General features: G+C 50.5%; 6 protein-coding genes across 6 annotated transcripts; 4 read left to right on the top strand and 2 right to left on the bottom strand.

Moving 5' to 3' along the window:
* Window positions 1-1,002: 1,002 nt before the first annotated feature.
* Window positions 1,003-1,494, bottom strand: JN550_005568 (uncharacterized protein; the record flags this gene model as incomplete). Its single annotated transcript, XM_049317209.1, has 1 exon — window positions 1,003-1,494. One exon carries the CDS (start codon window positions 1,492-1,494, stop codon window positions 1,003-1,005), a length of 492 nt encoding a protein of 163 aa, XP_049172581.1.
* Window positions 1,495-2,883: 1,389 nt separating this feature from the next.
* JN550_005567 (uncharacterized protein) lies at window positions 2,884-4,568 on the top strand (the record flags this gene model as incomplete). The annotated part of the gene is made up of 3 exons (XM_049317208.1): window positions 2,884-3,009; window positions 3,061-3,575; window positions 3,629-4,568. The coding sequence occupies 3 exons, from the start codon at window positions 2,884-2,886 to the stop codon at window positions 4,566-4,568; spliced, it is 1,581 nt and encodes a 526-aa protein (XP_049172580.1).
* A 194-nt stretch (window positions 4,569-4,762) lies between these two features.
* JN550_005566 (uncharacterized protein) lies at window positions 4,763-6,532 on the bottom strand (the record flags this gene model as incomplete). Its single annotated transcript, XM_049317207.1, has 3 exons — window positions 4,763-4,887; window positions 4,938-5,476; window positions 5,532-6,532. The coding sequence occupies 3 exons, from the start codon at window positions 6,530-6,532 to the stop codon at window positions 4,763-4,765; spliced, it is 1,665 nt and encodes a 554-aa protein (XP_049172579.1).
* Window positions 6,533-7,350: 818 nt separating this feature from the next.
* On the top strand, window positions 7,351-9,871 carry JN550_005565 (uncharacterized protein; the record flags this gene model as incomplete). Its single annotated transcript, XM_049317206.1, has 10 exons — window positions 7,351-7,398; window positions 7,453-7,641; window positions 7,743-7,856; window positions 7,909-7,977; window positions 8,024-8,112; window positions 8,164-8,407; window positions 8,458-8,791; window positions 8,847-8,951; window positions 9,088-9,327; window positions 9,384-9,871. 10 exons carry the CDS (start codon window positions 7,351-7,353, stop codon window positions 9,869-9,871), a joined length of 1,920 nt encoding a protein of 639 aa, XP_049172578.1.
* A 986-nt stretch (window positions 9,872-10,857) lies between these two features.
* On the top strand, window positions 10,858-11,310 carry JN550_005564 (uncharacterized protein; the record flags this gene model as incomplete). Its single annotated transcript, XM_049317205.1, has 3 exons — window positions 10,858-10,964; window positions 11,028-11,080; window positions 11,150-11,310. 3 exons carry the CDS (start codon window positions 10,858-10,860, stop codon window positions 11,308-11,310), a joined length of 321 nt encoding a protein of 106 aa, XP_049172577.1.
* Window positions 11,311-13,350: 2,040 nt separating this feature from the next.
* On the top strand, window positions 13,351-14,957 carry JN550_005563 (uncharacterized protein; the record flags this gene model as incomplete). Its single annotated transcript, XM_049317204.1, has 6 exons — window positions 13,351-13,449; window positions 13,503-13,641; window positions 13,702-13,917; window positions 13,977-14,044; window positions 14,093-14,534; window positions 14,584-14,957. 6 exons carry the CDS (start codon window positions 13,351-13,353, stop codon window positions 14,955-14,957), a joined length of 1,338 nt encoding a protein of 445 aa, XP_049172576.1.
* Window positions 14,958-15,692: the final 735 nt, after the last annotated feature.

Below are 15,692 nucleotides of genomic sequence, written 5' to 3'. Positions count from 1 at the left end.
ATTGGACTGGTGAATGTTCGAATATTGTGTTGAGAGAATGGCCGCACACTGGGTGCGAAGCAGAGGCCGCTGGTATCAATCTAGGTTTATGCTGTGGATAATATACCCGTAGGATAGCTCTGAAAGTTTTGAGGGGTAGAAAGACTGATTTGACCGGTGTCAGCATTCAGAGAGGCCACCTATGTAGCGGTTCCATCAGTATGCAGCATATGCATGCCACTGATGCTCCGCAGTGGGTCATTAACCCATGCAAGCCCGGGTCTTCTTGGCCATCGAAAGGGCCTCGGGTAGATTTCCGATTTTGTAGGCTGGTCCACAACCTGGCAGGCTGCCGTCGGACAGGCTTTGGCCAAGGAAAACGAAAGTAGTTCGACAAGCGTGAGGGTTTAAGCGAGGAAACCAGATGCAAATGCCGACTGCTTGTGGCTGGTATTGGCTCTTGATGTGACTTTGAGCCAGGCAGTCGGCACCATTCTTGCTTCGTTATTGTACGCTCGGCCCGATAGTGGGATTGAGGTTTCGGTACCCAGTATGGACTTTGCTAGGATATGAGCGTCTATCGCCAGTCACATCCCTGCAATATCCAAACTAGCCAATCGGTACCAAGTTGGCGCCCTTTGAGCTGGTGAGGATCCCAGCGACGAAAAAAGGATTCTCAAATAACGAGCTTGTGCTCAACCACGTGCTTGCTATTTGATTTCCACCTCGTCTCAGCACCTAGAGTGCGGATACTCTAATTTATCGAAATTTAGGGAAACGACTTTTATGAGCATCCCAAGCACAATCGCGTGCATTTACAAGGGGTTTCCCCATTTTTCCAGCGCCAATCATGTCACAATACTGGCCAGTTAATACTTGCGTCGAAAATCATCTGTTCTAACAAAGCAGTAGGACTAGCTGAACACGGCATCTTACATGCTGATAGGTACACTCTCCCACAAACCAACACTTAGTCAGATAAGTAACTTTCAGGCAGGAGGTGGGCGATACATTCTGGATAACTCAATCACGCTCTTTGTCAACCACATCAACCACAATCTGGTGATTCATGGAGGAGAGGACAGTGGCAAATAGGTCCACCTCAAATTCCCTGTCGAACTTGTCCTTGATCTTGTCTCCAACCTTGCCCTCGGGAAGCTTAACATCAGTCTTTTCAGTTTTAGTGCCGGCATCGAAGAGAGTGAGATATCCGTCGTTAGATACGTCAAGGAGGAGATGATTCCGACGCGTGACGATGGGCACCGGCACATTGTGTGAAGAAGAGTAACTGCCTCCGTGTTTTTTCCCAGTGAAGATGTCTGTACCTGAGAGTATGACCTTGGCAGCGCCGTGTTTCCCCGTTTGAGCCTTCGAGAGATCGGTCACCTTGCAGGGGCTGTCATCTAGAAGAATGTAATCACCAACACGGATATCGTTGGCAGAACGTGGGAAAGTGAGAGATGCCTCTGCACTGCCATTTGAAAAGTCGTCCTCGAAATTGTCTGCAGAAGGCATGGTGAGTCTCGTAGTTGATCGGGAGCGTATGTTGAAGGCCTCAGAGGCACTTAAGCGGGGATTATAATAATGCGTTTAATGATGAGAAGCGTAAGACTTTGGCTGTTGTTCTGTCTCAGTGCACAAGTTCGCGTTGTTGTGTGAAGAGATGGTGCGTGGAGTGGAGCTGTGTTTCGTTATATATGGGTAATCTCAGAAGCATTAGATCTGGGTGTCTAGGAACATCCATAAGCTTGAGCTAGAATCGTCTGGCTTAGGCATTCCTTTTAGAGTTCAGGTTGAACGTTGTGACTCCTTCAGAAAATGGCCTCAATCGACTTGACAAACCTTCAATTGCCGTTCGTCCGCGCGATTGCCATAATTCCCTAGCTTAATCTTTTCAAATGATGCTCGAAGGTTTCACGGATGCGTTGAAAGTGGCTGGTCATTACTTACCGGTAACCTCTAATATAAAAATAGCCAAGATCCTCCTCTCACTTCAAAGCACGCCTCGCAAGGTGCACTAGACGGTAGCCGAACTCTCCAGGGACTACTGAATTCAGAAATAGACTGCTTGACGCATTCGACAATCGAGGACAAAAGAAAGCAATGAGTCTGTGGCTAGTTCTAGAATATGTCGTGCAGCGAAGTGTGGAACGCCCTAGTGTGTTTACTGGAGAACAGACACAGGGCCAGAACTGCCCAGTTGGTCCCAACCCACTGACATTTGCTACATGCGCTATATCCACAATCAGATTAGACCTGTGTTTTTGATTACCAATTCTCTCAGAGTTAAAGGGCTCGTGGCTAGACTTCCTTGAGGATGGACCTTTGGTGCCCTGGACTGTAAGTTTGGTTAGTTGTATGTCCTCCACCCGTGAGTCATGGCCGGCGCCTGCGGCGTGACTTGGTACACACCAGCGAATAGTCTAGCGAAAGACAGAATCGAGGAGCCCAAAAGTATCCCATTTGAAAACATATCTGAGCAGGAGAAGACGTCATGCTCGTGATCGCGTTGATGGGCAGTGTAACTAGTGGAATACTTGCAAGATGACCCCCATGATCTCACGACCCCCATTGACCCCCATTGACCCCGTGTCCCCCACTGACGCCCCTATTGCTAGTCGACTGATGCTCATGCAATTATGGAGTTGTGTGGGGTTTTTGAGTGCCCTCCCGGCGAATGTGAGCGCACAGACGGTGCGTGGCTGGCTGTCCAACTTCCCCATCATTCGACCCCCCACCATTACTCCGCATCGTCGTCAGTATATTCCCCACTTATATCCCCAGCCTTACCCCAGTTTCTTTTCATATAAGTTCGGCTGTTCGCGAGCTCTGGCCTTGGAATGACTCTCGTCTTTGCCGTGAGGTCCTTGCCACAGACTTTCACACCACACCGCCCTTCTCCCAATGGATCCCATGATTTCAGACGCAAAGCCTACAGAGGTGACCTGTGAGGATGCGGGTGGACATCTCACTAACAAGGCCGCACCGGACGGCACGGATGGCCCTCGCATTGAACTGACGGAAGAAGATGTCAGTGCTGTCGTCTACGCGAAATTATCCAGACTCTGACCCTGCCTATAGAACAAGAGAATCCGCCGAAAGACTGATAAGGTCATACTAGCGATCCTGGTATGGGTCTATTTCTTGCAGATTCTAGACAAATCCGTCCTGGGATATGGCGCATTATTTGGCCTGCAAGCAGATACCGGCCTGACCGGGAACCAATATTCATTCCTTGGGTCGGTCGCGCCCATAGCGCAACTGGCGTGGCAGCCGTTCTCGTCGTTTCTCATCGTCAAAGTGCCTCATCGGATCCTAATGCCGCTCCTGGTACTCGGATGGGGAATCGCTCAGACCGCTATGGCTGGCTGCCACAGCTACGGGGCGCTCCTTGCAACTCGCTTCTTCTTGGGGCTGTTCGAAGCCGGTTGCCTGCCGCTCTTCTCTGTGATCACGTCCCAGTGGTATAGGCGCGCCGAGCAACCCATCCGGGTCGCTGCATGGTATGGCACAAATGGCGCTGCTACCATCGCCGCTTCTGCCTTGTCGTACGGGCTGGGACACATACCGTCAGAAGTCCTTAAGTCATGGCAAATGTAAGACCATCCTATTCGCTACTCTCAGTGTCGAAATTAACCACATTTCATAGCATCTTTTTGTTTGTTGGCCTAGTCACGATCATCACAGCGCCTTTTGTTTACTGGAAGCTTGATAATGACATCCCCTCTGCTCGTTTTCTCACCGAACACGAGAAGAAACAAGCCATTGAGCGCTTGCGATCGAATCAGACTGGTACTGGTTCGCGGGAGTTTAAGTGGTCTCACGTTGCAGAGATTTTCATGGAGCCCAAGTCTTATCTCTGGATTATCATGACACTCTGCCTGAACGTGGGTGCAGCGACGCAGAATACGTTTGGTCCTCTTATCTTGCAAGGTCTCGGATTCGACAAGTACAGGACCTCCCTTCTCAACATGCCGTTTGGAGCTCTTCAGGTCATCCTCATTCTTCTCGCGTCATGGGCAGCGCAGAAGGCAAAGATCAAGTCAGCCGTGCTCAACATTATCCTGGTTCCGGTCATCGTTGGACTTGTGCTTCTGTATGTGTTGAGTAGAGACACCACGGAGCAGGGGCCGCTGTTGTTGGCCTACTACTTTCTCGCCTTCCTCTTTGGTGCCAACCCGCTGATAGTCTCCTGGATTGTGGGCAACACCGGAGGCACCACGAAAAAGTCGGTCATCATGTCCCTCTACAATGCAGCATCTTCAGCTGGGAACATCGTTGGACCCCTCTTGTTCTCGGCGCAAGATGCTCCAGCTTACCATAGCGGACTCCGGAGCGTATTAGGCATCTTTGTCGCCCTCATGGCTGTGGTTGCTCTTCAAGCTTGCAACCTGTTCGTGCTGAACAAATTGAACCGCAAGAGTCGGATCAGAGCTGGAAAGAAGGCGGACATCAAGGATCACTCCATGGAGTCTCGCTACGTTGCAGCTGACGTCGAGAATGCTGACGCCGACGGCCACGCTGTTGGGGTTCAAGGGGACGAAGATCTTACTGATGGAAAGAACGATGAGTTCATCTACATATATTAGCTTTAAATCGCCTGTCAATACACATCCATTTCATGAACTTATACGACAAACGATTTCCTGTATCCATCAGCGGTCGGCACATAAGCCAGTTCTCAGGCCAGCGGCAGACCAAGTTTGCTGGCTGCTCGTTGCTGATACAATTTACATCGAGGGACCCGCTACCGCGCTCAATTATTCCACCCCGGGGGCGGATTTTAGTAGTCGATCCCAACAACATCCTTCATGACTTGAAGTAGCGCGGTGACTTTCTCTTCTTCCAGTCGCCTTCCAATCAAAGCAAGCCCAACAAGCGCGTTCTCGTGATTTTCTGGCTTTTCGTCTTTGAGACTCGTCAGTTACGTGCGTGATGTTCCGAGGAGTGGGACTAACAAAACTCCATCAGCTCCTTATCCTTATCAGATATGGGCTTCCAATCAGCTGGGACACGATCTTTCTCCAAATTCACTTTGGTCACGGGAAATACTCCTGTGGTGAGATCTAAAAGAGGAGATAGGACCCCGTAATTCCATTTGTACGGATTATCGTGTCGAATTGCTGGGAATGGCGTACTGGGTGTGATGAGGGCATCAATTGGCCGACCAGTGCCTGTCTCGTCGACTGTCCGTTGCCACCTTTCAAGAAAGCTTTGGGCTAGAAGAGACTTCTTGTGCTGATTCTGCCAGGTCTCGAAGACCGTCATTGGCTTAAGCGAAGTGTTGGAAGGCCCGTAGTACTTCTCTGCGTTCAGTGGTAGCGGTTCACCCGTCGCGCCACTGTCCCTTCTAATCTCTTCACCACCATCGGCTGTCCACATCTTGCCGATTATCTCCGAAGCTTCCTTGGTTTCGTACGGGATGAAGTCGATCACTGTATGGCCGGCATCTATAAGCTTTGACTTGGTGATCTCCATGGCTCTGCGTAACGGGGGGCTATGTTTTGGTCAGCTTTGACATCTGGAATGAAAGCAGCATGCATGGCATTTACGAAGGAGTTACGTATCCGTCGCCCATCCCAAAACCAAAGCATAGCTTCTCGGGCAGCTTCTCTTCTTCCGGTCTCCAAGGAAGAGGCACAATCTGCGGATCATGTAGCCACGGCTGCTGTGCTGCGAGACTAGACATGAAGAGCCGAATGTCCTCGGGTGAACGGCACATGGGTCCAGCGCACGAGCGGACGGCCTCTTGCCCAAGGAATGTGTTGGTTACTTGTTGGTAAGAGACACGGCCGTGAGCAGGTCGTAAGCCATATAGCCCTGTATATGATGCTGGATGCCTGATGCTACCTCCAATGTCTGTCCCAACTCCAATGAAGCTACCTCTGAAAGTGACCAGGGCTGACTCACCGCCTGAAGAGCCCCCGGTTGTGAGTTGCCGGTTGCGGGGATTCAGAGTGCGACCAAACAAATTGTTGACTGATTCACCCATCATCAGAGTGGTAGGAACATTGGTTTTGACGTAGAATATTGCCCCAGCATCACGCAAAAGCTTGACTAAGGTAGACTCTTCCGCGATGGGTTTCCCGGCCCAACTCGCATAACCAATCGTCGAGTCCACCCCTTTCAAGTTGAATTGATCCTTCAAGGAGACAGGCAATCCGTGGAGTGGCCCAACTGTCGTGCCATGCTGCCTGAAGTAATCGTCTAACTCCGTCGCTCGAGTATATGCTTGTTCGAAGTAGATCTCAGTCACGCAGTTGATTAGCTGTTGAGCCACTGCTGTTCGCTTGCAGATAGCCTTTGTGACTTCAAGTGCCGTCCACTCCCCCGTCGCGATCTTGCCAACAACCTCGGATGCTGTAGACTCTGTGATTAGAAGCTCCTTATCTGTGAAGAAGCCCGAACTTGTTGGAAAATCTTGCACAAAGCTCTGCTCAGTCGGCGGAAGCAGTGGTTTTGGTATGAGCCATTCAGATGGAAGCTTGGATACTCGCTCTGCTTGTTTACGAGCGGCTATCTCTTGCCATGGTTCCCGTATAGCTTCACCCATGGCTCAATTTCAGTCCCAATCTCTATGACAGCTCAGAATATCCCTTTGAGGACGGCTTCCTGCTTCGCGCGGCGTTCTGCATATACAATCAGAAGTAATAACTGTGCAATTCTCTTTAGAGCAATCATGTAACACAGTAACGGTAACAACGGAAGAGTTCCGGGAGTACTCCGTCGGAAGACATCTGAACATGAAACCCCAAGACGAATCATATCACTTGCTGTTATCATCGGTGATCGTTGGCACCATATCCGAAAACGGGTCGTTAATGCCGGGTTTGTGGGGTTGCTCCACCCGTACCCTCCGGCAGGTCGATACCCCTTCTCTGATTGGACTAGTGACTTGAATCTACACGCATATAGCAATTGAAGGCCTTGGTAGATAAGACACGGGTAAATTGCTGACCCTTCGAACTTTGAGCGGTACAGACTGTAAGTGCCTGTGAAATAAGCTTTGAAGCTATCTTTGATAGCTCTGGTCCCGCCGGCTTGGAACAGCTTGAGTGAAGACTCGGCAGTCTGGCACAATCCCGAGTGGGAGCATGGGTGCTGCAGAAGTTGAAAGGTATTGTGTCCCCAGGACACATTCTTCCCAAGTACGGAGCATAGAATACAGCTCGACTCTACGCTCCTGTGAGACATCACCCAAGAGCATAGCTTGAGAAGAAGCAGCATGTCTGACTCAGGGTCCCCGCCTCTCCCTCAAGGGGTGGCGTACGGTTTAGTATGCGGTATGTTTGAACACTAGGCCTTTAAAACTACTGTATGCTGAATAGGGTGAATGTGCGGGCAGGTTTCGGTATTGTCTTCGCCCTGACGATGAATGTGATCACCTGGGTTTCGCGGAGATATCTGAATGAATCAGCTGTAAGATAATAAAAGTGGGACTGACCGGCCATGGCTTGCTGACCGGTGGTCCAGGACACGAATATGCTCATGACTGCTAAAAAGAGTGTGAAGAGTGGATTAGTCGCAGCAGCTGTTGTGAGCTCGTGGTGTTATGCCGCGACGCTGCTGAATTCGGTCCGCTTGACCTACCTGTTTGGGTTCGCAGGGCTGTGGTGGTTTGTCTCGGGTGCTACTGTGCAGATTCTTCTTTATGCTATAATGGTCAGTATATTAATATTCATATAATATCTCGATGCTCCATTCTGCGCGAGGGCCCAGGACAAGCAGCGAAGACAATGGCATACTAATTCTGATGACCTCAGGCCATCGAGCTCAAGCGCAGGGCTCCTCGGGCCAACACAATTCTCGAAGCTCTACGAATTCGCTTCGGTACATCTACGCACCTTGTGTTCTTCGCATATGGAGTCTCTGTTCAGGTAATCTACCAGTGTCTGAAAGGCGACGTTTAAGCTGATAGGGGCATTGCAGATCCTTATCACAGCTGCTCTTCTGCTTGGTGGGTCTGCGGCGTTCACCGTTACTACTGGAGCAAATATAGTAAGAATATGCTGCAGATACTGGGAGAAAGCTAACACTCATCAAGATTGCTATGAATTACCTGATACCTCAAGGAGTTGTCGTTTACACTTATCTAGGTGGGCTCAAGTCGACAATCCTATCAGATTATCTGCAGTAAGTACAGCTAGGAAGTGTATTATTACACAGTATGCTTATTGGTTGAAGCACTATCATTATCTACGTCATACTACTGGTTTTCATGTTTAAGGTTATGGCTGTGGAATCTCTCCCAGTCCTTGGGAGCCCTGGAGCACTCTGGGATCTGCTACAGGCACCTGCTGCCATGGCTACGGGAGGGGCAACTGGAGCCAAAGATGGATCATATCTCACTATGCAGTCTGGAGAAGGATTACTCCTGGCTGGTGTGATTCTGGTGTCTGGCTTTGGATCAGTCTTCGTTGACCCATCTGTGAGTATCTTCGTCCAGGTAGCGTGCCCATCTGGCTAACTCGCGTTCAGTATGGCCAGAAGGCGATTGCAGGAGAACCTGGTGCAGTAGTCACTGGTTATTTCCTGGGTGCCTTTAGCTGGTTTAGCATCCCCTTGGGATTGTGCGCAACCATGAGCTATGTTGCCATCGCCTTGGCCAACACGGAATATTGGCCACTGGAAGGCGGTGTCACCAGTTACCAGATCAACAATGCGATGATACTTCCACTAGCAGCAGAAGCAGTCATGGGCAAGGGTGGCGCTGTTGCCGTTGTTTTGATGGTCTTTATGGCCGTGACATCAAGTTTCAGTGCTGAGATTATCGCGCACGCGTCTATAGTGACGTTTGACATATACCGTCCCTGTAAGTTTTGACTTCTTCTACTAACCTCCTTTCATGACTAATCGCTATTTTAAAGATATCAATCCTACCGCAAGCGATAAGCGACTGAAGCTTGTTTCCCACATATCCTTAACCGCCTTTGCATTGTTTTCCAGCACATTTGCTACTGCTTTGAACTACAGTAAGTAAAGGGAAAACCCCTCTTCCTTCATACCATGTACTCGAAATCTCCTTTCCAGTAGTTATTTCGGTACAGTGCGATTGGCTACTGGTTACCCAAGCGCCACGTAGGGCTTGCTAGTAATAACGTTGTTCAGGTGGAGTCTCTATGGGCTGGATCCTTGAATTCCTCGGCGTGTTGCTGGGTCCCGCCGTTATACCAATCATTCTCGCTGTGAACTCAGCGCACGTCAGTCCAGCGTACATGACATATTCAGCCCCAATAGGTTCTACTTGCGCACTTGTTTCGTGGATCGTTACAGCCAAGGGGATGTTTGGAGCAGTCACAGTGGATACCCTCTATGAGAATTGGTCAATGTTTGTGGGCTGTACAGTGGGTCAGTTTGCAAAGCCAGCCGTGTTGTTGATCATGGATGAGCTAACAACTGTTCAGGGCTGTTCGTGCCATTGATTATCTACTTCGCCATGTGGTCGTTGCACCGTACCCCTTACGACTGGGATCAGCTGTTCCTTATGCAGGCACTTGAGCCACGACCAGGAGACAAGGTGTACAGTTATGATGACACAACTGACCTCGGCGATGACTGGGACCCACCAGCTCTAGCGAAAGCTTCAAGGCGAGCAAAGATCGTTTCACTCGTCCTAGTGTTAGTCTTTCTCATCATTATACCATTCTCCTTGTACGGCACTGGGTACACTTTTAGTCGGAACTTCTTTACCGGTTGGACAGTGGTCGTTTTTCTCTGGTCTTGGGTCGCTGCAGCTGTTATCTGGTTCCTGCCCCTTTGGCAGGCCCGCAAGACCTGGCTCGGGGTGATGCGCGCAGCGCTGGGTAAAAGCCGAAATAAGCCCCAGATCGAAGGTCTCGAGGTTTCTGATATTAATCAGGAACAGGTGGTCGCCACAGAGAAGGCTAAGTAGAAGAGAAGACATCGCTGCGGAAGAAGATTGATAGTTCGGGGCGCTGAAATTGGAGTACATTCTGCAGATACGAGACCTTCTCAAGCTGAAATGGAATACTACTCAGAACACAATACAGCATGGCCATTGGCACATATGATAGATTGATAGCTGAGCTCGGGCCCATATGAAACTAAGCACTCCATGTGAGCATGGGAAGGTTATGCCTTTCCGATCGCCATGGTTTGAACTCGAGATTCTGCGCTAACGACTTTGTCATGCTGGAAGCTATTGCGATGAGCCGGGTCTCACATGCACTTAGGCACCTCATCATTTGTTTTATATATTGCAACAAGGCAATGCAGCTTCACTGATGACTGGTGCATTCCCGCATAGGTATTGGGTGTCGGTCGCGTGGGAGGCCCCACGGATCGTACTCGTACCTGACAGCTTGCAACCAACCGAGCCCATCTGCACAACTAACACCCAGGTGACCTGGCTGATACCAGAAAGCGCCGGTCCAAGTTCGAAACGTCCCCATAGGCGGAGATAACCGCACCTTTTGACAACGCTGAAACTGTGATACTGGCCGACATCATGCATATACAAGCTCATGAGAAGAGGGCACCGGTTACAGACGGACGAGGATAGACTTGCAGCAGAGGTCTAGACGCTGGCAATCTGGCGAGGGGTACCCGAGAATTAGAGTTTCTCGGCGTGTTTTTTGTGGGCTGTCCCCCGCGCAGCACGTGGCTGTCCACTCAGCGCATTCCAAGACGAGAGCTGAATCGTCCTTGGCGCACGTCACACGCTACACTAGGTCTTCAGTGCGGGCGGGCAGTAAAACAGGACATAACCGCCCTGGCGGCCTCCTCCAGCAGTACATCAACCGCGACTCCTCCTTCTACATTCTGAACTCCTCCGAGTAGAGTAGAACCAGTGCCGAAAGATAACAGCCCAGCAGTCTCAAACTACCAGTCTCTCTACACCCCTCACATCCCTTCACCATGGACTTCATCAACAAGATCGCAGGCGATAAGAAGGCTGGCGACCAGGCACAGTCTGAAGGCCAGAAGCAGGAGTCCAGCGGTGGATTCATGGACAAGCTGAACGGGTTCGTCTGAGCCCATATTGTGGAGAGCAAGACAAGCACAAGATGCTGACATTCTACCTTTAGCATGGCTGGTGGCGGCCAAGAGTCGGAAAAGAACGAGGATGCCCTCGACAAGGGTAAGCATCATCTACATCTGTTAAGCCTCCCTCTGCTGCAACCACTGCTAACGTGGCCGTCTGACACAGGTGTCGACTGGGTTCAGGAGAACGTCCTTAAGCAGGGCGACCAGAGCAACGAGAGTGCCGCTGAGCAGGCCAAGGATGAGCAGATCTCGGACTTCATCCGCGGCCAGTACAAGAACGCCACCGGCAAGGACGTGCCAATCAAGGACAAGGAGAGGTTCTAAGCTAGAAGGGCCAATACCAAGCCGGCTCTGTGCTACGTATCAACACTCACTGCGAGTGTTGTACGCGAGGTCGTGTTTTATCGAAACTCCAGTCAGTTCGATTACACCATCTACACTGTATACAGTCAACCCCGGCATTGCCTATCCAATTAGTAATTTAAAGTACAAATCTGAATCATGCTCTCCAGAGAACTATGGCGTGCTGCCAGCCGGGGTGATTATGCTAGAGAAAAAGGGGGAAATGCTGGGAGACCGCTGCTGGCGCGTTGTTGAGTAGTCATGGACGACGAGGAGTTTGAGAGGTACACGGTTGAGCGTTGTTCAACGGCTGGTACTCTGCAACCACCTCACTCCGGATTCCCAAGCGACGTTGAATTGGCGTCCATCTATTACCGATTGAGTGCGCTGCGTGCCATTGACTTGCGTCCACGCTGGTCTGGCCTCAACTTCCGAATGCCCTCTTTTTGGTATGCGTGCCTCCTCTGCTGAGCAAGCATGCGTGTATGGTCAAGGCAGGAAGTGATTTTCTTTATCCGGCGCAGGACCCGCGACTAGGAATGACGACTGGCCTAAGCAGGTTTCAAGGGATACCTTCATGAGGTACCCATGGCTGCGAGCGTACTCCCTCATTGTCTGGAAAGGCCAAAGGGTGGTGCCCGATATGATGACCAGGGAAGTAACAACCGTATAACATTCTGGCGAGTTTGTAATATCACATCTTAGCTCGAACAGACGGGGAATTTCATGGCAAGATTTCCCTGCTTCCTAGTTTAAAGAAAGGCACTGCACCCATGATTGGCGGGTTGCTGCTACGCGGTCGCAAGTTAGTACCCATTTCTCCACGTGCTTTCCATGAAGAAAAGACATAGTAGAGAGGTAGGTAGTTGATGGGAACGTACGACATCTACTTATCACAAGTCTTGCATCCCTTGCATTGGTTCGGCATTACCGGCCGCATCCACTCCAAGCCAGATCGAAAAGACGAGACGGTGGGTCTAGACTTACCTTGGACGACTGACGGCCTAGCTCTCTTGGGACCCTGCAATTCCGAACAAAGTTTTGTAATGTTTATCTTTCCCGCGTTGGTAACTCAGACCCTGGAAGCCGCGAGTGCCGTGGGAAAGAAGCTCCCCGGATGACGGATGTAGCAGCCCCGGGGCCTTTAGTCGTCGATCACCCGCAGCTGTATGCAATAGGTAGATCAATATTCTAGATGCGACTTGGAGCTTGAGGTCTGATCACGTAGTTAACAGTCTCAATTCGCAACGCTTGCCTAGGTGGTAATGTATTACTAGTGGTAACCTCATCTCATCGACAGCCCGAAAGAAAGACGAACCAAGCCTTCGTTGGTGTTGTTAGAGCTCCCAGAATGGGAGCTCGCGTGTTTTGAGGGCAGCTAAGTTGAGACTGCCGGCTTAGGAGCTAAGAATAGGCCCTTCACGATAGGTGCCAGCGACACCATAGCGTTGTCTCCGTGTCAAATGGCGCTGCCTACACCTGGCCCTTCCTAGTCTTGTTCTGGGTGTCATAACATGGTGCAGCAAATTTGATGCCGGAATTGGACCGGCAATCAGCAAAGTTAGAAAAACGCGTGTGCTGGCTCATGTCAAGGCCCGTTTCGCTCGGCCGTGCGTTACTCTAGTGTCCTTCGATTCTATTTAGCGGAGGACATCTTGAACCACCTCATCAATCTCACGCGCACTAGCATGAAGCCGCCCGTTGTAAGTGTCCCTAGAGCCTCCCTAGCTCCCATCCGTATGCTATATTGAAGGACGCAGATGGGGATGGCCGTGGACATGTGCCGAGAAATGGAGCTGATCGCCAACTCCATCACACCACTTATGAACAGGGCTGGACCTTCATGCGATGCGCAGGATTTCTGCAACGCTGGCTTCGTTCGTTTCTTCTAAAGCCTTGCCGTGTCTCCTGGTTGCGCTGGCCGCCATCGAGATTTGGTACTTCCGAGTTCTACTGCGTAACGAGTGACTTGACATCGAAAATGAGTTGTGAGGCGGACTCAGTCCAGTAGTTAATCCCATCATGAAGGCCGGAGCTCTTTTTCTGTTTCTTGCGAGCATAGTCGCCACGCTGTGCCGTGCAGACCTTCTACAATACGCCGATCAAATTCCCAAATGTGGTGTGAGTGTCGTACTGGCTTCTCACGACTACAACTTGCACTTACGCCTTAACAGTTGACCTGTCTCCTGACGGCCATACCGGCCTCGGAATGCCACTCAGTCACAAACAGCACGTGTATCTGCTCGAGCGATGAGCTGTTTACCGCTGTCGACAGCTGCATGTCCGGAAAATGCACCGTACTAGAACGACTCGGTATGGACAACGGATATGATCAGCGAGACGTTGGGGAACTAACACGCTAATATCGGTCAGCTGTCGCGAGAATAGACGAGACGGCGTGCAACAAGGAGAAGCGACACCGAACCGACGACATCGCTGGATTTCTGGTGCTTGACGTCTTCTCGCTGGCGTGCGTGCTGGCGCGGCTGATCGCGAGGTACAGAATGAGTGCAAGCCTGGAGATTGATGACTGGGTCGTCTTCGTCCTGCTGTTTCTGTTTGTGACGTTTATGGTCATTGGCAACTACGGTTCGAATCACTGCCCTTACATACCATCCTTGACCCGAATAACTTATCGTTGGCTACAGTGCGTATCACGGCGATTGGCTACGATGTCTGGAATCTTGATGTGGACACCATAACATTGGCTCTGAAGGTTCGAAATCCGCGCTATGTTGTTGATTCGTTACTCACGATGGCGTAGCTCTTCTTCATCGACGAATTGTTCTACACAGCAATCCTAGCTTTGTGCCGGGTCTGCCTGCTCTTCTTTCTGATTCGAGTCTTCTCCGTTACCACGTTTCGGAAGATCTGTTGGATAGTCATAGCATGGGTGGTGGTAACGGCTATTATTATTCTCTTCATGACAATCTTCCAGTGCACCCCTATAAGGTACAACTGGGAGGGATGGACAGGCGAATTCGGAGATGCAAAGTGCATAGATGTTAATGCACTGGCATACGCCGCAGCTGCTATGGGTATCGCACAAGATATCGCGATTCTTCTCCTACCGCTTCCCATCATCGCGCAACTGAACATGCCTCTGCGGAAGCGACTGTTGACCCTCTTCATGTTCAGTCTCGGTATTTTCGCTGTGCTGACTAGCTGTTTCCGGTTGCGCTATCTGCTGCAATTCGCCAAATCTCGTGAGTGTTCTTGAGACCCCCATTTGAACAGAACCTAACGCCATGGCAGTGAATCCGACGTGGGACTACACAGATATCGTTATCTGGACTTCGCTAGAGGTCAAAGTCACTGTCATTGTGCTTTGTCTACCCACTATCCGAGTGCTCTTCGCCCGCCTACTTCCATCGATATTCGGCACAACCCAAAAGTCGGCGCCGACGAAGACGATGACGCCTAAGTCTGGCTCGGCGCGGCATAACAACTACGTGGATTTATCTGATGGCACACCATCTCTCGGGCCAGCCCGGCAGCCGTGGGACAGCGATATTGAACTGGATCGCGATATCGCAGCCTCGGGAGGCTCAAATCCCTCAAAAGAACGCTACACGGGTCAGAAGATATATGTTCTCCATGGACCCCCTCAGAGAAAGGTTTGGGTATGATAGGCTTCATAGTGGACATAGCATACGAAATGCTTGTCAAGCCGTTTCAATAAGGCGCTGCGCGCTTTGGTCGGTGGGTCTTTGGGTGCAGTGCATCCAAGCCATACATACGTACCTCTGTTCTGCGCGACTGATTATGGTGGAAAGAGGCACGAAAAGCTTCCGTTATGCCATCTCGAATCGGTGGCTAGTGCTGCAGATGGCAATAAAGCCAAAGCGCTCTAGACCGTGTAACCCGTCGAGTCGCGTTCGGAGGCAGGCAAGTGGTTCGGAGTTCAAGATACCCTACATGGAATGTGTTTCTTTGTATATGTTATTAGACGTCAATGTCACAAGTTCCAGTGAACGGCTGAAACTCTAGACTACATGATCATTGCGATCTTAGTGTACCAGTCCAAATCTTTTACGTCGTGCGCTTGCTGTTTGACCGTGACTCATTATAAATAGGTGTGCATACCACGACATCACTCAACACCAACATTGGTCAGCTCACCGCGCTACTGTATCAGACTTTCACAAGAGGATAAATACAATAACAGAGAAGGATCCAGTCCAATTCTTTTCTCGATCTCAAGCTGGTCCTAAGATATGCACTGATTGTGCTCTGCACTTAAACGCCAAACACCATACGTTCAAACATGATAGTTTCATAACCCGAACAACCAGCCCATACTCGCAATAATTCCACCGGCACAAGGCGGTGCCCGAAGGCCCGCAATGCAGGGCGACATTGAG

The sequence above is a fragment of the Neoarthrinium moseri genome (assembly GCF_022829205.1).
Source record: "Neoarthrinium moseri strain CBS 164.80 chromosome Unknown scaffold17_Wmoseri_CBS_16480, whole genome shotgun sequence".
Taxonomy (NCBI): Eukaryota; Fungi; Ascomycota; class Sordariomycetes; order Amphisphaeriales; family Apiosporaceae; genus Neoarthrinium; species Neoarthrinium moseri.
This window is presented reverse-complemented; position numbering and strand designations above follow the sequence as displayed.